This window comes from Chrysoperla carnea, chromosome 2, assembly GCF_905475395.1.
Source record: "Chrysoperla carnea chromosome 2, inChrCarn1.1, whole genome shotgun sequence".
NCBI classification, from domain to species: domain Eukaryota; kingdom Metazoa; phylum Arthropoda; class Insecta; order Neuroptera; family Chrysopidae; genus Chrysoperla; species Chrysoperla carnea.
The window spans coordinates 28,264,759-28,285,658 of NC_058338.1; the positions used below are offsets into that span (position 1 = coordinate 28,264,759).

At 28.5% G+C, this 20,900-nt stretch overlaps 4 protein-coding genes and 4 non-coding genes across 10 annotated transcripts; 7 read left to right on the top strand and 1 right to left on the bottom strand.

The window, feature by feature from the left end:
- The first annotated feature begins 129 nt into the window (after positions 1–129).
- On the top strand, positions 130–6,174 carry LOC123291703 (zinc finger protein 800). The gene is made up of 6 exons (XM_044872084.1): positions 130–203; positions 738–1,091; positions 1,277–1,573; positions 2,340–2,508; positions 3,529–4,155; positions 4,433–6,174. The coding sequence occupies exons 2-6, from the start codon at positions 738–740 to the stop codon at positions 6,028–6,030; spliced, it is 3,045 nt and encodes a 1,014-aa protein (XP_044728019.1). The 5' UTR covers positions 130–203; the 3' UTR covers positions 6,031–6,174.
- A 2,230-nt stretch (positions 6,175–8,404) lies between these two features.
- On the top strand, positions 8,405–13,454 carry LOC123292479 (tRNA N(3)-methylcytidine methyltransferase METTL6). Of its 3 annotated transcripts, none has more exons than XM_044873177.1 (7): positions 8,405–9,111; positions 9,264–9,417; positions 11,259–11,316; positions 12,190–12,305; positions 12,512–12,566; positions 13,042–13,100; positions 13,308–13,454. In XM_044873177.1, exons 1-3 carry the CDS (start codon positions 8,459–8,461, stop codon positions 11,259–11,261), a joined length of 810 nt encoding a protein of 269 aa, XP_044729112.1. In that variant the 5' UTR covers positions 8,405–8,458; the 3' UTR covers positions 11,262–11,316; positions 12,190–12,305; positions 12,512–12,566; positions 13,042–13,100; positions 13,308–13,454. The 3 variants fall into 3 exon arrangements, with proteins under 3 accessions (XP_044729112.1, XP_044729113.1, XP_044729114.1); XM_044873178.1 differs by lacking the exon at positions 13,308–13,454 and adding an exon at positions 12,775–12,833 and having other exon boundaries at positions 13,042–13,062; XM_044873179.1 differs by lacking the exons at positions 12,512–12,566; positions 13,042–13,100; positions 13,308–13,454 and adding an exon at positions 12,775–12,833.
- LOC123294349 lies at positions 12,358–12,447 on the top strand. The gene has a single exon (XR_006535095.1). It is a non-coding gene; the product is annotated as a small nucleolar RNA snR60/Z15/Z230/Z193/J17 (small nucleolar RNA).
- Positions 12,619–12,708, top strand: LOC123294347. Its single transcript, XR_006535094.1, has one exon. It is a non-coding gene; the product is annotated as a small nucleolar RNA snR60/Z15/Z230/Z193/J17 (small nucleolar RNA).
- LOC123294350 lies at positions 12,886–12,975 on the top strand. The gene has a single exon (XR_006535096.1). It is a non-coding gene; the product is annotated as a small nucleolar RNA snR60/Z15/Z230/Z193/J17 (small nucleolar RNA).
- LOC123294346 lies at positions 13,153–13,241 on the top strand. Its single transcript, XR_006535093.1, has one exon. It is a non-coding gene; the product is annotated as a small nucleolar RNA snR60/Z15/Z230/Z193/J17 (small nucleolar RNA).
- A 1,875-nt stretch (positions 13,455–15,329) lies between the features above and the next one.
- On the bottom strand, positions 15,330–17,268 carry LOC123293586 (mediator of RNA polymerase II transcription subunit 22). The gene is made up of 3 exons (XM_044874456.1): positions 17,090–17,268; positions 16,805–17,018; positions 15,330–15,585 (listed from the first exon to the last, which is right to left on the bottom strand). The coding sequence occupies exons 1-3, from the start codon at positions 17,184–17,186 to the stop codon at positions 15,480–15,482; spliced, it is 417 nt and encodes a 138-aa protein (XP_044730391.1). The 5' UTR covers positions 17,187–17,268; the 3' UTR covers positions 15,330–15,479.
- An 845-nt stretch (positions 17,269–18,113) lies between these two features.
- LOC123293224 (60S ribosomal protein L30) lies at positions 18,114–19,328 on the top strand. Its single transcript, XM_044873971.1, has 3 exons — positions 18,114–18,215; positions 18,282–18,412; positions 19,015–19,328. The coding sequence occupies exons 2-3, from the start codon at positions 18,305–18,307 to the stop codon at positions 19,258–19,260; spliced, it is 354 nt and encodes a 117-aa protein (XP_044729906.1). The 5' UTR covers positions 18,114–18,215; positions 18,282–18,304; the 3' UTR covers positions 19,261–19,328.
- Positions 19,329–20,900: the final 1,572 nt, after the last annotated feature.

Genomic DNA, 20,900 nt, shown 5'->3' on the forward strand with positions numbered 1-20,900 from the left:
CAATAATATTATAATGATTTATATCAAATATTATTTAAATAAATAATAAAATTGATATGTACAAATATACATTTACCCCTTACATATGACGCCACACAATAAGGCATTGATATAAAGGTATTGTCAAATCTTTTACCAAAAAACTTACCAGAGAAAAATGGTGGAGAGTTTTAGTTAATATTTATTGAAGAATTCAAAATAAGGTAATTATATACACAGTTAAATAATATATGCATTCTATTCTTAAAAAAATATTCTATCTGATCATGTAAATTTTATTGAATATATTTTACAAATATCGAAAAGATTCTTGGGAGAGACAAGGCATGCATATGAAGAACCCTTAAAAATATTTTTATGTAATTTTGTTGAAATTTATGTTAAGACAAACAAAATTATAATAGTTGTAATTGTTTTGTAGTTAGATTCAAAAGCTATCCAAATATATTAATATTTGTGGCCATAAATATGCAAGTACACCTTTAGACCCACAATAAAACCTTGTACATACAGATTTCACACATGGTCCTATAAAATTTAATAAAATATTTTGGAATCATCATTTGTTCCATTATGAATTAAGAAAGTATCAAGTTATCTAGACTACTACCTATAAAATAATTTACAGACTAACAAAACTATTGAATTTTCTTTGAAAAAATTCAATAACTGAATTTTATCAAATCTTTCAAAATAAAAATTGTTTTTAATTCGTGTATGCTATAATTGATGTTTAGATGGCAGGACCACGTCCAGCTTCACGTTTAAAATCGAGAAACAAAAATCAACGAAAAGGTGGTAAGCCAGAAAATGACGGATCAAATTCAAATGGAAATGATGGTACAAAACAAGATGAAGCTGTTTTAAAGAAACCAATTGAAACAAGTGTGATTGGTCTTATTCGAGCATTGAAAGTTTTGGAAAATGGGACACCAGAAGTACGCGATTATTTATCGAATGAATGCGATATTATATATGAATGTCGTGTTTGTCGAAGTTTGTTCCGAAGTCTTGCAAATTTTATACTTCATAAACGAGTCTATTGCCAAGATACATATGAGTCGACGTTTAATCGAGATAGACGCTTTCAGGTAATCTTTTTGTTACATTAATTTGACTTGAACTAGAACGGTATCAGACCAACCTAGACTATTATATCAACGACCACTTCGATTCATATTTAAATTTTCTATTTATTTTAACTTGAAAATTATTTTTTTATCTTTCATATTCATTTTCTTTTTATTTATCGGTATGTCTTTAAATATTTTTACAGGAAGATGAACAATTATTTATTCAATCCGAAACCGAACTGAAACAAGAAGATGATAATCAAGAAACCGATAAGAAATCTAAAGATTTATCATCGATAATAGATCGTTTAGGGAAGAAAATAGATACCAATCCATTTCCAACTACGAATGTTAAAATATCTGATTTACCCATAACTAGCCATGAAGATAATATAAAAAATGTTTTAAGTTTACAAACTGTGGAAGGAACAGTATCTGGAATGTTTCAAACTATTAGCGAAAATTCATATGAAAATGACTCGGAATTTATGAAAACTGAAGTAAATATTTAAATTATGTACAAAAATTAGTCTAGGATTTTAAATTTATAAATCATTTCGATGCTTTTTACGAAGATAACCACCATTCAGGTGCCTTTTTCTTGTCAGATTCAGTAAATCTCTTCGAAAACTATCTGTTGATTTTTTACTAATTTATCAGCGGAATTCATTGAATCCTGTAAAAAATAACAAGTCGCATGACTTATGAAAAGTGGAAAATGTAATGAAATGATTTTAATGATGTTTCCAACACAAAGAAGGGGGAGGGGGGCTTAAATTCTTAATTTGGCGTGAATTCAAGAATAAAATAATACAAATTTTCAAATCAAAAACCTTGAAGTCTCGAATTTATGGTAATAGAGTTTTTCTATTTTCGTGTTTGGAAATTGTTTTTTTCTGTGGTTTATTTTAAAAGAAGTGACAACGCATTACATAAAAAAATCGGTAAGAAGTTTGCAATTTTTGAAAAGGCGAAAAGAAAAACGACCACTCTTCGACAATTACAAAATTTCTTGTTAGATTTATTTCATGTATTGTTTTATCAATGATTTTTTTAACATATACGATAGACTCGGACAGCAGATGAAATCTCACTTTTATTTTTAGTCTCAAAAATTTAATTATTTCATTAAGATTCATAAGAAATTTATCCGCCATGATACTTTTAGAAAGAAGATACTCTTCGTAAAAAGCGTCAAATTATTTTTTGGGATTGACTTTCAGAACCTTTTAAAGACTCCAACATAAATAATGTATTTTCTTTAAGGTCATGGAATTGCATATGATGGAAAATGATGGTGGGGCTGTTATAGGTCCTGATGGTCGTTGCTTAGGATTCAGAACATCCACGAAGAGTCCTAACACGGTGTACAATGATTTTAAAATGGACTTCATGAATGAAGATTCTTATAATGGCAAACTCGAATGTGAAAAATGTAAGTATCTTCTTCTAATTTTGTGTTTTTTTAAGCTAAATACTTTACGGTTTTTATTTATGCAACGAGAATCTAATTATTCCTTATATATTTTTAGGGTTCCGTAGCCAATTAGTAAAAACGGAACCCTTACAATTTCAATCTGCCCATTCTATGAAATTGGTATCGTTGAGGAGACGATTAATAGAGATTGTTTTTTCTTTGTTAATATTTGGATATCTGTTAATATTATATGATCGATGAATGGTTATCTTGGATTTATGAAAATTTTTAATACCCTGTATATATGAAATGTATATCAAGGTATACTAATTTAAGTCCCAAGTTTATACCGCTTAGAAATATTGATGATACGAACAAAATGTTGGTATTGGTCTTCATAAAATCACCTAATTAGTCCGTCTTTGTTTGTCTGTCCGTATATCAGCACGATAACTCAAAACAGAAAAGAGATATTGAGCTGAAATTAGCGTGTGAATATAGCGTGCTCAGGACGTAAAAAATGAGTAACGCACGACTGGAGCTTACTCCTTGAGTGTTGTATAGAGTGCTGTCAGTTTCAAAAAATAGATGCTTTGTCTGTTGTACGTACTATGTAGTATAATTTATACATATATGGTAACTCGAAAACGTACGATGCACGTTGGCTGAGTAGCTATATAGTCATTTTGTATCGGTGGGTAACAACTATACTGTGTACAGTGTCCGACAGGTAATTGTCAGTTTCGAACAATAGATGCTTTGTATGTTATACGTATACACATACATGACCTAAAAGTGAAAAGTTCACACGATAGTTTGCTCACAAAAAACGTAACGGGGTCATTCGATCACTAGAATTTTACTCCTCAAATTTTTTTTCATATCGGGCTCTTAATATGAAAATCGATTCTTAAGGAATAAACTCCAAATATCTTTTGTTTACTTGTTCCATCGGTGTACACACTGTATACATCTTCTATTAACTATTTTTCCGATTCATGAACTTTTTATTTTCATAAAAATATATTTTAATTTAAGGCAACCAGAAATTTTCAACTCGAAAAACATTACGTTTTCACTTAAATACAAAACATAGTGAAAATCGTCTAGTTTATCCATGTCCGGATTGTGCTGAAACATTTGTGAATCCATGGGGTGTGTATCGTCATTTATTTAAAGTCCATCGTAAAACATCAAGTGAAGTAAGAAAACTACGTGATACTGTACAAAACAGTTCTTATCAAATGGATCAAGCACCAATTAGAAAAATAAAACCTGATACAAATACTGAAATTGTACTTTCAGAACAAGAACGCTTACATAAAAAAAATGAAGAATGGATGGAGAATTTAGAATGTGATAATGATTTGCAATGTTGTGGCGGATGTGGCCGACGTTTTGAACGAAAAGCAGCCTTGCATTCACACTCGTTGATGTGTCAAAAACGTATTGCAGCCTGTAATAAAATTAAACGCGCTGCACAATCTGATGATAAATCATCATCAGCCAAGTCGAAAAGTGTAGTTAAAAAGAATTTAATTATGAAGAAAAAATCGAACAATGAAGATTCCACACCAGAAAAGAATAGTTATGATGTAACTCCAAATGAATCACGGTCATCGTCTAGAGCCGAAATCATAACAGAAAATATATTCGTTGAGAAAGGTAATTATTATTCAAAACAATTAAAAGATGTTCTTGCATAAAATATCTTCAAGTTTTTGATAAAAAATAATAATATAGAAAAATTACAATTGAATTTTTCCAAAGCCTTAAAATACTCTATATATCCAATATTGTCCTTTCACATATTTGAGATATTTTGAGATGCAATTTTTAGTAGTAATAAACTCGACCAACTTTTTCTCATTATTATACTGTTTAGTTCTAATATAAACTAGCTACAACTGATTTCTAAATCATTACATTTTTATTTTCACAGAAACGATATCGAGTAAGAACTCATCGAGCATCAATTCATTAAAATTAATTTTATCGGATGATGACTCGTTAGAAGAAGTGCCGGTTAAAGATCCACTTGGAGTGTCTGATACCGAAGAAACAACACCTCCAATAGTTCCGACTCCAACACCTCCAACAACAGAAACAACTGTTAGTAGAGTAATTTTTAATGATGTAGACACGTCATTGCCAACTGATAAAAATTCTGAAAAAGACAGCAGTAGCATTTCGGCAACAGATAAAGATAATATGACATTAGAAAACATAAACGATGATAATTTAAAACCAATTGGTCCAACATTTATCAATGATATGCTTGCCGTAAGAATGAAAGCTTTCACAAATGTAGGTCGAAAATTTGTTTGTATGCCATGCGATTATCGATATAGTTCCTTAGCATCGTTACGCCGTCACATGGCTATACATTTCAGTTGGAAACGTTTCCGTTGTTTACGCTGTGATTTTATGTGTTTTGACAAACGTGAAGCCATAGTTCATGCTCAAACAACTCACCATGCTACGTTGGATGTTATTAAAAAGTTTGTAACACGTATGCCCGAAACAGAATCTGATAGTTATTCATCGAAAGTATTTTTACCATTGAATACAACCCCTCAAGAAATAATCACGTTAGATGATAGTGACGATGATTCTACAAAACATGAAAATCAAAATATGGAGGATGCAAAAAGTACAACCTCATCAACAGTTGCGGCAAATGATGAAGATAGTAATGTACAAAATGAATTTTCGCGAAATTTAATAATGGAAATGATAATCGGCAATAGTGAGCCAAGCCAAAAAATTAATATTTCATCTAGTTCAATTGAATCAAGTAATAGTACATGTGATCTACCACCATCAATGAACACTTCTGAAGTTGATCCATTACCACCTACATCGACAATTGTAGAATCCACGTCAAAATTTTCAAGTGATTTAATTGTTGAAACAAAATTATCTAATGAAACAATTGAAAAATTGTCGAATGAAATAATTTTGTCTAGCGCGCCATCAACAAGTAATACTGACGACAGTATAAAAACTTCAACAAATATCAGTTCTTCGAGACCAGTACGAAATCGAGTAAAACCAGTCAATAAAGATTTTATCTACGATATGTCAGCCTTCACAAGTGAAGTTGAAGATTTTTCATATACGACAAAATCAAAACGTAAAACCGATTGTGATATTAAAGACATTGAACAAAATAAATTTACATTAGATACAAGTGATACGATTACAACATCTTCGTCAAAGGCAAAAAAGCGGCGACGTAATTCTAAAGTATATACATCATCAAATTGTTCTAATTCTAGCAATAATTCATGGGAGTCAAATGAAAATGTACGAATTGTTCCTATTATTGATTATACACAAATTAGTAGCAGTAATTTTATTCGAAAACCTGAAGAAATTATTACGAATGATCGTAATGATTTAGTGATCACACCGACTTCAACGACACATTCAAGCCAATCTGATAAAACATCGATAGTTACAACAACCACCGATTCAGAACAAACACCAGTGTCAACGGAATTTATGATTCATAGTGTAATGTCAGTGAATACTTAAAAAAATTTGGGTAGTGTTCGCTTGAATAGATTTTTGTAAAATGTTTTCATTAACATTTCATTTGCTTAAGATATGAATCGAGCATAATTTGTATATCCATTTTTCCAACTAGATTATAATTTAGTTTCTTTCCAAGTTTTTCAAGTGCCATTTAGTAAAAAATTTTTATTACATTCATTTAAAAATTTTACCTTATCTAATATTTGGTAAAGCCTTATTAAATCGTTAGTAAAAAGGTTTTCTTATTAAAATAAAATAGATCCATAAATTAAGATTATATAAATTTCTGAAGATCTAGAATACGAAATTAGAAAATTTTTACTTTCATCTATAAGTGAAATATATTATTTTAAAAAACAATTATGATATACTATTCTGTCCATGAAAAGATGTTCATTCAATCATTAATATTTATATACTATATCTCCTTCGACAAATTTGACGCAACACACGTCGTTTTTCTAGCCTTCGAAAAACTTTCTATAGATTTTAATCAATATAATTTTCTGCTTATTTTGTTTTACGTACCTACTTGATCGACTCAAATCCTTACAATTTTGATTTCGGTCGTGCATTATAGTGTGGTAGATTCATGGCCAAATTATTCACCAAAATGGAAGGAATGGATTGAAAACTCATATTGATCCTACAGTCTAAGTGCTCTTTGAAGAATATTAAGTACAGTTTCCTTCACTTTTTCTATGGCTTGGAAGTTTTCTGGAAGAATAGTCACTTTCGACGCTCAGTTCCATTTATCATGAACTATTTAAATTATAACTTTCGGTACTTATTTAACAGATTGTAGGTGCCTATTCAAACTATGCGAGAATAGTCTTAAATTTTAGAGAACAACAACATTACTTAATTTGTGTTTTTGACAATTTTCAATCTTTTTACGGTTTCAAAAACAAATTAATGAATTTTTTTATTTACATAGGGCCTATTTACATAGGGTATATTGAAAATTATCAAGAAATTTTCAATATACCAATTTTTGATTGTTTGACCAAAAAAGAGGACGAGTTCTTGAGAACCTTCATCATCAATTTTGAAGATCGATAAGTGAAATATATGATCTTGCTACCACCTCAAGCCTCTTAAAAATGGATAAAAAAACCTCATAAATTAATTTCTCCCTTTTTTTTTATTTATTTATAAAAACAAGTTATTATTTGCATCTTTGTTAATTGTGTAGCTTCGTTTTACAATTGAACTATTGTACCTACCGAAAAACAACGATATAGAAAATATACTGTTAATGAAAACATTTGATAAAATTCTATTTAAGAATAAAACAAAAACAGATCTATTTAATAGTGAATGTAAAAAACAAAAAATTGAATTATGTGAGTTTGAAATGTTTTAAAAAGTGGAAGTGTTTTAATCACTTTTCTCGCAGTTAATTATAAAAATTATTGATAAATGGCTTTTGTTATTTATAGCAATAAATTTAAACTATTTAGTAATTATAATTAAATTAATTTAAAATAGGTATGTGCTAAAAAAAATATACATAGTTTTATAACTGCCAAGTTAACAGATATTACAAATAAAAATTATTTAAATTATTTTATGTTTTTTTTTTTTTTAATAATACGTTCATGCATTCTTATACCCACGGCGACAAAGGTCAGCTAGCAAAAACATGTTAACAAAATGAAGCTGTATTTGCTTATCGCCGTGCCTTAAACGGCATCTAACATGGCTTTTAATTAATTCCCACCACCGAACGTTGAACTTTGTTGTGCACATGGAATGATTGGAATCAAAAACTGTTTTATTGATTTACTTCGGAAAATATGTTTTCTATTTGGTTTGCCATCATCCAACGCTGGCGTTTGACGTCAATGGAGCTGAGTCTAACCTAAAGAAGGCTTTGAGCATACTTTCAGCATGCGTCTAGTTAACGGCCAATAGAAAGTAGGCACAATGATACCCTGCCTCTTCCCCCTGAGTGAGACTCACCTCACTCGGTTATACTCCATCCCTTTTAAAATATTCTTATATCCATGGCTCAAACTAAAACTTAACAAATGCATGTTTTATATATTAGAGGTCAATATTTTTTAATACGTCTGTGTTTTGTCAAATGATGACAGTTGGCTCTCACTGAGCTTTCTAACAACCTTAATAAATACTAGGGGAATTATTTTTTTTTTTTTAGAATATTGAAAATGAAAAAATTACAGACTACGGTTGTTTATTGTTATCCATAGATAAAATAAAGTTGCTATCTTCCGGTTGAGTAATAGTAATGTAACCTAACGGAATATAATCATAGTCAGTATGGAATAATAGTTCGAGAGGTTAGAAAAAAATTTAAAGTTAAAACTTAATCTATACTTTAACTTCATAAATATTGCGTAAAATTTATAAAAGCTTATATTAAGTGTATATTTATAAATAACTAAGCGTACAATTGTTTGAGATGGATGAAATAACCGACGATTTTAATCCAACACAAGATCGAATATTAACGGAATCAGAAATACAAAAATTACAAATGCAAGACACAAGACTGGTATCTGATTTTCAAGCAAATAAACTTGAAATAGAAGCAAAAAAACATTGGGATTTGTTTTACAAACGTAACGAAAACCGTTTTTTTAAAGATCGTCATTGGGTAACACGCGAATTTTTCGAACTTGCCGAATTAAGCGATGAAAAGCGTGTTTTATTGGAAATTGGATGTGGTGTGGGAAATTTTATATTTCCATTAATTGAAGATAATATTAATTTCTTTGTCTACGCATGTGATTTATCTTCAAAAGCGATTGATCTAGTTAAATCGAATAAATTGTATGATGAAACACGTGTAATCGCGTTTCAAACTGATATTACAACCGAACATATTTTATCAGTGGTCGCGTTAAATAGTGTTGATATTGTATCTTTAATTTTTGTATTATCGGCTATACATCCTGAAAAATTTACGGCGACTGTATCGAATATTTATAAAGTTCTAAAACCAGGTGGAATAGTTTTGTTCAGAGATTATGCATTGTATGATTTGGCTCAAATAAGATTCAAACCGGGTCATAAGATTGCTGAAAATTTTTATATGCGGCAGGATGGAACGAGGTAATTAATTATACAGTAGACCAATGTTTTTTAAATTGTAGTAAAATTGACGGAATAGATAATTAAGATATTCTCTAGAATATGTTCATTTCGTTTATCTAGCATACGTTTTTTTATCAACAATTACAAAAATTTTTTTTAAATAATTTCAGGTCGTATTACTTCTCACGTGATAAGCTTGCCGAAATTTTTACAAATTGTGGTTTTGAGGTTATTTTTAATAATTATGTTCAAAGGCGTACTGTTAATGCAAAAGAAGGAATTGATATGGAGCGTTTATTCATCCAAGCAAAATTTAAGAAAACGGTATGTTATACTTTTTAAAGAAATTTTTAAAATTCATTATAAATCCATTAATTACTGATGACCATTTCTATTTAAAGCTGAAATTTTTTATGATAATATTTGTATTAGCTCTAGCTGATTTTTTACACAATTGCACAGATTATAATTTATTACATAAATAGATAGGTACTGTACATGAAATGTTGTCCAAAAGCCCCCTGGAGAAAGGCACTTACAATAAACTATTTTTTTTTTAAATGGCGGGAATTAGGTACTATTCGAAATATTTCTATTCAGTTTATTTTTTTTTTACATTTTTTTGTATTTATTTATCTTCTAATTAAATAAAGTGAAGATTTTTAAATAAAATAACAAATATTAATAAAATCATAATTTATTGTAACATTTGAAATAATATAGCATTTATTTTAATATTAACTTTATTAATAACAATTAATTATTATACCATGTATATATGAAATATACATAGTATTATAAGTTTAGTCCCAAGTTTGTAACGCCTAAAAATATTGATGCTACAAAAAAAAAATTGGTATAGGTGTTCATAAAATCACCTAATTAATCCATTTCCGGTTGTCCGTCCGTCCGTCCGGCCGTCCGTCCGGCCGTCCGTCCGTCCGTCTGTGGTCACGATTACTCAAAAACGAAAAGAGATATCAAGCTGAAATTTTTACAGCGTGTTTAGGACGTAAAAAGTGAGGTCAAGTTCGTAAATGAGGAACATGGGTCAATTGGGTCATGGGTCCGTAGTACCCATCTTGTAAACCGTTAGAGATAGAATAAAAGTTTAAATGTAAAAAATGTTCCTTACAAAAAAATAAACAACTTTTGTTTGAAACATTTTTTTGTAAACATCACTGTTTACCCACGAGGGCGTTAATTAGGTACAAATTTTATAGTATGTATTAATATCAAAGTGAGTATCTTTTGTTATTTACGTGACGTCAAAAAAACAAACGAGTGCGCATCAACACTTGCGCATTATATGAGAATATCAGTTAAATATGTCAGATATGTATGTATGTGAAATGTGACAGAGTTATCAACACTGCCTATACATGGTATTTCAACAATTAACTCAGTCAATTGTTTGTTTTCACTTGTTAGTTTGATGTAAGTTAAATGCAATGTAAAATCATTTTATTTCGTTAACAGTCAATTATAATCACAATTAAACACTACCTAAATGTAATCAACACGATTAACAAGACCTAACCGCTAAAATAAACTCAGTACATACCATAAAAATCGGAAAATAATATAAATACACTTAAAACGACTAAATTACACCAATTAGTTAATGAACAGGGGCACAATGAAAACGGCCAAAATATTTAAATAATTCCACCATTCAAATAATCCACAAAATTTTAATAACGACAATCAATTGAGAATAAACAGAAAGAAATTTAACGAATTTTAATGACATGCAAACGAATTTTGAAAGACGTGTTGTTTATTTAAAAATATATAAAATATTGTCTCCCCAACAACCATTGAAATGGATAAATTATTATCAAAACTAATAGATGGCCCTACACGAATATAACGTGGAGAGCCACCTGGAGAAACGCGCTTTCAGAGAACGAAAATAGTAAAAATTTTACAGGAAGTTGCAGATCTGTTTTAAATTAAAAACTATAATCTGTGGTATGTTATACTTTTTAAAGAAATTTTCAAAACTCACTATAAATCCATTAATGATGACCATTTTTATTTAAAGCTGAAATTTTTTATGATAATATTTGTATTAGCTCTAGCTGATTTTTTACATAATTTTATTTATTAATATCTCCCATGCTGAAGTTTTAGTTAATTATTTGATTTTTTGTTTGTTTCAGTAATGTAATGGAATTAAAAAGGAACACGTGTGAAGAAATCAAATATCAACAACATCAGGTAAATTTAAAAATTTTTAATAATTGTTCCATTAATGTATTAATTATAAATCAAATGTTTTTTTTACGTAAATCAGATTTAAAAAAACGGAGTGTCTATCGCCACCCGCTTATTATTGCAAACACTGATATCCGTGGATAAGCAGTTAGAGTCACGGATTCAGAATTTTCTCTCACGTAGTCTCACCCTGTAATCCAAGGGTTGGCCGTACCTATAATGGGTTCGAATTAGCACAGGTCTGCGGGGTTTTTGGACCTTGTGATCCTTTTCCCGACCATTCTTTAAAATATTGTTTAGATTAGCTACAAAAATGCAATACAAAATCAAACTGTAACATGCAGTTGAAGAATTACGTGTTCATAAATTGTAAAGTTTAAGCCTTCAATTACAACCCGAATTTTATGGAGTCGTATTCTTTTTTATTTTGTTTCGTTCACGCAATTTTTGTTAATATTTGTTCTAAGATAGTCAAATTCGGATGACATTTTCTTCAAAAATATCTTGCTAAGGATATTTTTCGTGGAAAAGAAATCAGTCCAACTCAACAATTAACAAAAAATCCTTAAAATTGGAGGAATTCAATTAAACATTTTCGTAAATAAAAATTCGTTTACACAGACTCGTCAAAAGGAAGCCAGCTACACACGAAGTTTCGTAGACTTTTTTTTTTTAAACAAATATGCACCTTAATTATTAAGAAAAAACACTCTTCATTTAAAATATATTTTTAGTACTTAATTTATGATGACTATTTTTGTAATGAAATTTTTACATGATAATAATATATTAGCTCTAGCTGATTATTTTCGTTGTTTAAAAAAAATTATTTTATGTTAACTTGATTGTTAATTTTAAAACCTACTTTTGTTCTAGGAATCCTTGCCATTGCTTAAAAAACCATTGGATGAAAATCAACCAAAGGTAAATTATTGAGTTAAGCAGAAACACTGAAACAAGAAAATAATTAAGAACGAGAATTAAAATTCAGTGTAAGTTTATTTTTAATATTTTGAGTTTGTTTTTGATAAATTAATTCCACCGATATTCTAAATGATGACCTTATAGTTCAGCTGATGCTGATAATGATGCCTTACTATTGCAATGTCTTTCGCTCCTATCTGATTTTAACTAAAGACAGTATTTAAAATTATATTAAAAATAAGACAACCATTTACACTTTCGTTTTTATTTACAGATGCAAAATACAATACACTGAAAGAAGAAAATTACAACGAGAATTAAAATTAAATGTAAGTTTATTTTTAATATTTTGAGTTTGTTTCTGATAAATTAATTCCATCGATATTCTAAATGATGACTTTATAGTTCAGCTGATGCTGATAATGATGCCTTACTATTTCAATGTCTTTCGCTCCTATCTGATTTTAACTAAAGGCGGTATTTAAAATTATATAAAAAATTTAAAACAACTATTTAAACTTCCGTTTTTATTTACAGATGCAAAAGACGATACATTCAAACAAGAAAATAATTGAGAACGAGAATTAAAATTCAATGTAAGTTTATTTTTAATATTTTGAGTTTGTTTCTGATGAATTAATTCCATCGATATTCTAAATGATGACCTTATAGTTCAGCTGATGCTGATAATGATGCCTTACTATTGCAATGTCTTTCGCTCCTATCTGATTTTAACTAAAGGCGGTATTTAAAACTAGATAAAAAATTTAAAACAACTATTTAAACTTTCGTTTTTATTTACAGATGCAAAAGACGATACACTCAAACAAGAAAATAATTAAGAACGAGAATTAAAATTCAATGTAAGTTTATTTTTAATATTTTGAGTTTGTTTCTGATAAATCAATTCCATCGATATTCAAAATGATGACCTTATAGTTCAGCTGATGCTGATAATGATGCCTTACTATTGCAATGTCTTTCGCTCCTATCTGATAAAATTATTAAACTTTTACAAATGTGTATTAAAAATTTCGTTCTAATAAATAATATTTTTTGTTTTGTTACAGAATAGTGGGAAGAACACAAAATTTTTGGTTAAACATTTCGTATTAAAAATATATTGTTTTAACAATTTCAATATATCAATTTAATATCTAATCTTATCTTATCCCGAAAAATGATTTTATACTCTATAAAATAACCATTATTCATTCTTATTTATTTTAGGTGATATATGTACAAATATATATAATAAAATATCGTTTTTATCAATTTTTCCGGTTTAATTATTATTATTCAATATTATACCTACCTTTATCTTTTATCCTTTACATCGATTTCAGGAATATCAAACAGAATGTACATTTTAAACAAAATATTACTACAATTATTCATTTATAGGTAAGTTTATTGAAAAAAAAAGTTAAAAGAAATACATAATGGTAAGTAAAATCATAATGGGTAATGAAAAAAGGTCAGTAAAAGAAAAATAAATATTAAGTTTATTGAAAAAAGGTGAGTAGAAGCTATATTATATTATTGATACTAAAATATATGTCAAAGATAGAGTAGTGGCTAGCCTAATAGCCTCCGGTTACAGAGTATCTCGGTTCGTATCTAGCAATGCTCCGATTAATTTTAAATTAAATTAATTATTATGCCGAGATAGCCTTTTTATTTTAGATAATTGTTATGAGAACCAAAAGCGACAAATAAGTAAGAGAGCGATTATATTTTATTTTATTTTAATACCCCACCCCTGACAAGAGTGATTTATGACATAAGTAGGAAAGTGGGACTAACATAATTTTTTTTTTGTGAAATAATGTGCTCTCCTGTTACAAAATCTTATAAAATTTCACATAACAAGAATAAATAAATGTTAGCATGTACAACAAAAAAGCAAGCAAAATAAGGATTTTTTGAATATTCTGTAATAGGCAAATATGTTATTTAAAAAATGGGATAAAATTTAAAACATGTTCTCCTGTTACAAAATTTCATATTTTAGTCCTAACGAGCGATTTTTAATTTTATAAATAAATACAAATTTTAATATTTTGTAATAGGAGAATATGAGTGGGATAAACTATATGACATGTTCTCCCATTAAAAAGCATAACCAAGCCATTTTTATACAAATTTTTAAAATTTTGTTACAGGAGAACATGACTTTAAAGAGTGAGATGTATTTATGATTATTTTAATTCCTACCCCCTGACAGAATAGTGATTTATGACATATATATAACTGACGTTATTTATGACAAGAGGGCGGGTTATATAGATAATTAAACTATAAAAAAAATGGAAAATTTTTAACATCAGGAAAAATTCATTTAAAAGTAAAAATGTTGACCGCACCAGAATACGAACCAACGTACCTTGGTTTCGGAAGCAATTGCTATACCCACACACCCACCCGGATCATATATTAAGATATAATTAAATTAATAGTTACCTTTACTAAATAATTAATCAATTGATAATTTTGTTCTGAAAGAAAAAATAGGATAGAAAATTTAAAAAATAAAACAAAATTAAAAATATATAAGGATTTTTATTTACTCTTGTGATTTTTTCTCTAGATGCTTAGTTTTTTTCTCTAGACGCTAGTTTTTTTTTTTCAATCTCGGACAGAATAAGCCAAGACCTCATTGACCTATTTTGCTCATTTACGAACTCGACCTCACTTTTTACGTCCTGAGCACGCTGTAAAAATTTCAATATGATATTTTTTTCGTTTTTGAACTGTCGTGTTGTCAGGCGGGCAGACAGACAGATAACAGGAAATGGACTTATTAGGTGATTTTACCTATACCAAAATTTTGTTCATAGTATCAATATTTTTAAGCGTTACAAACTTGGGACTAAACTTAGTATACCTTGATATATTTCATATGCATGGTATAATAATATGATGAAATGGTGCTGCATGCAACGAATATTTAATCACGTAAATCATAGCTACAAGTGAATGCTAAATATAAGTAAAAAATTATTAAGTTCAAGTTTTTCAAATTAACCTAAAATGAGAATGAAAGCTTTTGTAAAATCATTTACAAAGTTTTTTTCTTTTAATTTTGCGAGTCTATTTGCTGAAAGGATTACAGTCAATGTATAAAAGATAGAAATACCACATATGTTGTTTATTTAAAAATATTTAAATATTAAACTTATTTCCGAATACGTACTTAAATAATATCACATATTAATTATGTTTTAAATTTAACTTATAAATTACTTAAACATGCTAGTATAATACTCTTCTTCTAGGTCATACAAATCGCATGCCATATCATCTCTTAATGACATTAATTTTTGATCGCATTCTGCTTGTTTGGTCCTAAAACATAAAAAAAAGATATTGTCCTTACGAATGTGAATAAATATTAACAATAAAAGCTTCGTGCAAAAGCAATCTAAATAAAAAAAACAATAACTGAGTGCGACAATCAATGCTCTTGCACCAGAACTTTTAAGTACTTCGTTTTTTAGTTGAAAGCGACCCGTTAACGGATATAATATTTGCTCTTGATACATAATTCTTTCAAGGCTAGAGGTGACGCAAACGCACAAACCTTCTCCACAGGGATGTTTCCCAAGACTAAGTGGATATACTATATATTTTTTTGTTTTCTTCTAAGGGCTCTAGTTTAAATATCACGTTTCGACGAGGTTCGTATTTTTAGATTATTGAAGTAATAGATTTAAAACTTTTTACGAAACAATGAATAATAGACTCATATTTACGATATGAGTCAATGAAAATCATGTAGACCACGGTTAATAGCTCGGACTGAACACTCAATATGATATTAATTATGTCGCGCTGATCAGCCAAACTGAGATTGCCATTTGGTTGGTATCAAATTCCACACAAATTTCCATAAAATACTCTTTTAAATTAAAAAATATTTATATCTCATACACATGTTGTTTAAGTTTGAAAATTTATCATTCTTAATTGAAAACTCAAAGTGTTCTGTTCAACGAATTATCACTATTGAATTTAAACAATTTTCGAAATATGTTTCGTATAAAAAATAACTTTGTGGAAGTTAATACAAAAAGATACTATGATTTAAATTTTTCATTCACAATACATTCAAAATTCTCTGTTTCAAAAATAAACAAAAAATTGATTTGAGTAACATCTATGTTTTTCTAGAAGAAAAAGGTGTATATTTTGGCGATATAGCGAATCGAAAAATATGATAGTAGTTTTAAACTAAACAAAAACCAACCGTTTAGATTTTTCTACCAAAAAACCACACCTCAAAAAATACAATACAAATCTTGGCCTCTATTTAAAACAAAAAAATGTAAAAAAGCAAAACATATCGTGTCTCAAAAATAAGTAAAGAATCATATAAATTTTTGATATGATAAAGATATTCGTGCACAGTTAAATACGCTCTGAACACATGACTGTGTTTGCGTATCGGAGTGTCCCCAAGTTGAGTTAGTTGGGTCGAATTAACCTAGGTTTGTGTTTTTTTTAAATCTAAACTGAACTCACGCTCAAAACCCGCTTGTGTTCTAATATAGCTGACTTGGCTTACCTGAATAGTTTAGAATTTTGAGTAATTGCTTCATTTACAGATGGAAAATCGTTTAATATTAAATATTGTTTAATATCTGAAACCAGTTTCATTAAAGATTCACCAGCGCGAACAATATTAGCTGCTCGTACATGCATTTCATATGTATCTTGTTCACATTGTGTCATTCTAGATAATTGAGTTTCATTTTCTCCTTTAGCTAATTTTACTATTTCTAAAAGTAAATTTTTGGTTTTTAGTTTCAATTTTATGTTAAAAGTAAAACATTTCTTATCAAGCACTAACCTTCAAAATTTTCTAACATACTTTTAACATCATCTTTTAAACGTGTTGTATACGATTTCAATAATGCCTCTTTCGACTGCGTTAAATTACGTGACATTTTTTATATTTAAAAAAAATTCAATGTAATTTAATTTATATTTGACATTTAATTGTTTTAGTTTACTCAAACACCGCTTGATTTTACGGCATTCAAAATAGATAATGATCTAAAGGTAGTCTCACACTATTTTGAAAAACTGAAAAACGAGTGAATGATTTTATCACTCGTAAATAAGAAACGAAAAAAATGTGGATTTACAGTAAACTAAATTGACTTACGACAAATCGACTTGTTTTTTTATCATTCACGTAAATAAAAAAAAAATTTTTTTATTTTCCATTTAGCCCAAGTTATTTCATTCATAACATTTTTAAGTGATATTTGGAATAAGTAACGGGAGTTAAAAAAAAAAAAACTGTTTTTCCATCTCCTCTCCTTGACTGATTTATACTTAATTTTGTGAAATTCATCTACTTAATCTTAATTAAAATAACAATTTGCATTATTATTCTGAACAAACCCAATTGATGCATTATTAGCATGTATTTTTCGTACAAGTTAAAGACGAAAGACGATTTCTGTTATATTTAATTTTATTGGCCAATTCCGATAATTGTTGGTCTATGAGAGCAACTTTTTATTCAAAGTTTTACTACAAATAAAATAAATGGAAATAAACAGTTGACTTCTCACTTCGTCAGCGAACATATTAAATACTTGATACAATACAATACATACATACTATACAAGATGTTTACGAAAAAATGTTTCATACATATTTTTGAAAGGAATATATATGCATGGTATAAAAATATGTGCAAACTACCCTATATTAAGTAATGTACGTTGTATTTTTGGTCAATTTTATTATACGCCTCCATGTTAGTTGTGAATACAGCATGTAATGTGGTGAATGTAAATATACCTTAACTATAACATTAATTCGTATGAAACATAATAGTGTTTATTCATATGAACTGTAGTACTAAATCCAAGCACTGTCATTTTAGTAATAATTCTAATCAAGTTCTTTCGTAAAACAATTTCCTTCTGTACACCACGTGTGTAATTTATTTATATTAAAAGGTAAATTAAATGAGATAAATCTTTTCTGAGTAAATATTAATCATTAAATACTTTTATTATACTTAGGAGGTGAAAATATAATAGCAAAAATGGTTGCCCAAAAGAAACAGAAAAAGGCTATGGAAAGCATTAACAGCCGACTTGCTTTGGTTATGAAATCCGGAAAATATTGTTTAGGATACAAACAGACCTTAAAGGTAATTTTTTTGATGAAATTTTTTACTAGACAAACATTTAATTTTACTGTGATAAAATTTCGATGAAAATTAAACTAAAATTTATTTCGCTTGCCCTGAGTTTAAAAACATGTTGTCGGAAAAATTTAATTTTATGATTGAATCGTGATACCTAATTGTTCGAGAATAAATATTTTAAAACTTTTTAATAGTGAATTATCCAAAATTGAGTTTTAATTATAAAATTACTTACCCAAATATTCCGGTTTTTAGATGAGACTCTCGTAGAAAAACTTTTATTGAGGTCACATTTTTCGTATTTTAAATATCGTTTTGTAACTATTAAGGGTTTGAAAAAAGGATTCTTAATCTCAAATATAATCTAAGGATGATGCCTTTAGAATCTGTCAAAAAGATGAAATAAAGAATACAATTATTTATGACTATTATGATCGTTTAATTTTCCAGATATTATCTTTTCTCCAGATATATTCTTTTTAGAATTCATCCTCAAATGACGGGATACAAATTTCACTTCTAAGTCCTCCATTCCGAAATCTTCCAAGTCCAAGATTTGTAAATTTTTTTTAAAAAGAAATAACAAGAAAGTTTTTTGTTTTCAGACTTTACGTCAAGGCAAAGCAAAATTAATCATTATTGCAAACAACACACCACCACTAAGAAAATCAGAAATTGAATATTATGCCATGTTAGCAAAAACAGGTGTCCATCATTATACTGGTAACAATATTGAATTAGGTACAGCTTGTGGTAAATATTTCCGAGTATGTACAATGTCCATCACAGATCCAGGTGATTCTGATATCATCAGAACAATGCCCACAGGTGATGGCGGTGTACAACAATAAATTATAATTTTAAGAATCTTTATTGTGTAATACGTTTTCATAAATAAAATTTTTAGAATTATAAGGTAGATCTTGTTTTAGTTATCCATTTTCACAGGTCTGTCTAACGATACCCTATCTGTACAACAACCAAACCAAATATCTGTACAACAGTAGGGAATATTCATGTATTTTTTTAATTAATTGTTTACACCGTTATAACAAAGTAAAAAATATAAATACTGCTTAAAAAGGCTGTATTTAAGTGTAAAAAAATATTTAAAATACATTATAATTTTGAGATATTTAAACGCAGTTTTTTGGCGCTCTATGTTTATGACGTATAAGTACGTGATCTGTCAATTGGTGACAGTTCAATGTATAATTTACACTTTAAAAACATGAATTTACACTCGTTATTATTAAGTTTTCTAATAAAAAGCCGTAGAATAGTATAATTTAATGAAATACCATATAAAATGTAAGTAATTAATATTATATTATGTCAACAAATTTGACAAGCGCGTACTTTGATGTCACTTCCGTATAAAAATTTAAATTTCCGTTTTAGAAATTTTTAAATGCCCTCACTGTGCTTTTATTAATTAATTTTAAGTAATTAAAATGATATTAATTACTAAAATAATGGTTTAGTTGAAATGCCCAGTCATTAAAGTTACGGAAGAAAAATATTTGAACCAAATTTAAATTTCATGACTATTCCCTATTGAGTGTATCACAATGAATTTCCATTCTTTAGAGAGCTCTTAATGGCTTCCAATCACAAAAAGCGAGGAATTTTTCATCCTCTCCATTCGTTAAAGCAATCAACTTATATGTAATAAAATTTCCATTAAGATAATTTGTACCGTTATTAGATGGAAGCTTGATATTAGTAACAGGAATACTTTAATATTTTAATTCCCGAAATGTCCAAAAATAAAAAACAAAACTTATGTAAATTAAGTGAAATCAAACAATTGACTGAGTTGATTGTTGAAATACCATTTGAGACAGTGAGGATAGCCAAACATACATACATACATGTCACACACACTTAACAAATATTCCCATACAATACATACTATGTAATTTGTGCCTAAACTGGACTAGGTGATTTTATAAACACCTATACCTTTTATAAAATTTTGTTCGTAGCGTCCATATTTTTAAGCGTTACAAACTTGGGACTAAACTTGGCTTATTTCATAAACATGGTATAAAAATTAATTATACATTTTTTATATTTTACTTAAGATTTATAATATTTTCCTGCCCTTTTATCAACAAAAGAAGATATTGAACACCCCCCCCCCCACTCAAGCTAGCTTACCAGTTTTAATTGGAAAGTTGCCTACCTTAACAAGCCCTAAGCGAAATTAGTTGGGATCTGAAAGATTTGTCACCCAAAAATCACTGAAAAAATTAACGATTTCCCTTAGCCAGTTATGTTCATTCTCTACTATCCCATTTTATGAATATACTTTCCATATGTACGGAAGTTATTTTAAAGGCCACCCAAAAATCGAAATTGAAATTTTCAACAAATCTAAGTTTTGTGGCCAAGACAATATGCCGGACCATAGAAACTGGGTTGAGGTTTGAGGGAGATAAGAAACACAAAAGTTGCAATTTTTTATATATTGATATTTAGCTAAGTT

Bases quoted from the DNA above. Each gene is read 5' to 3' on its own strand.
- LOC123291703 (XM_044872084.1), top strand. From the start codon at position 738: ATGGCAGGACCACGTCCAGCTTCACGTTTAAAATCGAGAAACAAAAAT. The intron at 2,509-3,528 runs GTAAGTATCTTC...TTTTAATTTAAG, and splicing joins CAAACTCGAATGTGAAAAAT to GCAACCAGAAATTTTCAACT. The intron at 4,156-4,432 runs GTAATTATTATT...TTATTTTCACAG, and splicing joins AAATATATTCGTTGAGAAAG to AAACGATATCGAGTAAGAAC.
- LOC123292479 (XM_044873177.1), top strand. From the start codon at position 8,459: ATGGATGAAATAACCGACGATTTTAATCCAACACAAGATCGAATATTA. The intron at 9,112-9,263 runs GTAATTAATTAT...AAATAATTTCAG, and splicing joins ATGCGGCAGGATGGAACGAG to GTCGTATTACTTCTCACGTG.
- LOC123293586 (XM_044874456.1), bottom strand. From the start codon at position 17,186: ATGTCACGTAATTTAACGCAGTCGAAAGAGGCATTATTGAAATCGTAT. The intron at 17,019-17,089 runs GTTAGTGCTTGA...ATTTACTTTTAG, and splicing joins TATGTTAGAAAATTTTGAAG to AAATAGTAAAATTAGCTAAA. The intron at 15,586-16,804 runs GTAAGCCAAGTC...TTTATGTTTTAG, and splicing joins CAAAATTCTAAACTATTCAG to GACCAAACAAGCAGAATGCG.
- LOC123293224 (XM_044873971.1), top strand. From the start codon at position 18,305: ATGGTTGCCCAAAAGAAACAGAAAAAGGCTATGGAAAGCATTAACAGC. The intron at 18,413-19,014 runs GTAATTTTTTTG...TTTTGTTTTCAG, and splicing joins GATACAAACAGACCTTAAAG to ACTTTACGTCAAGGCAAAGC.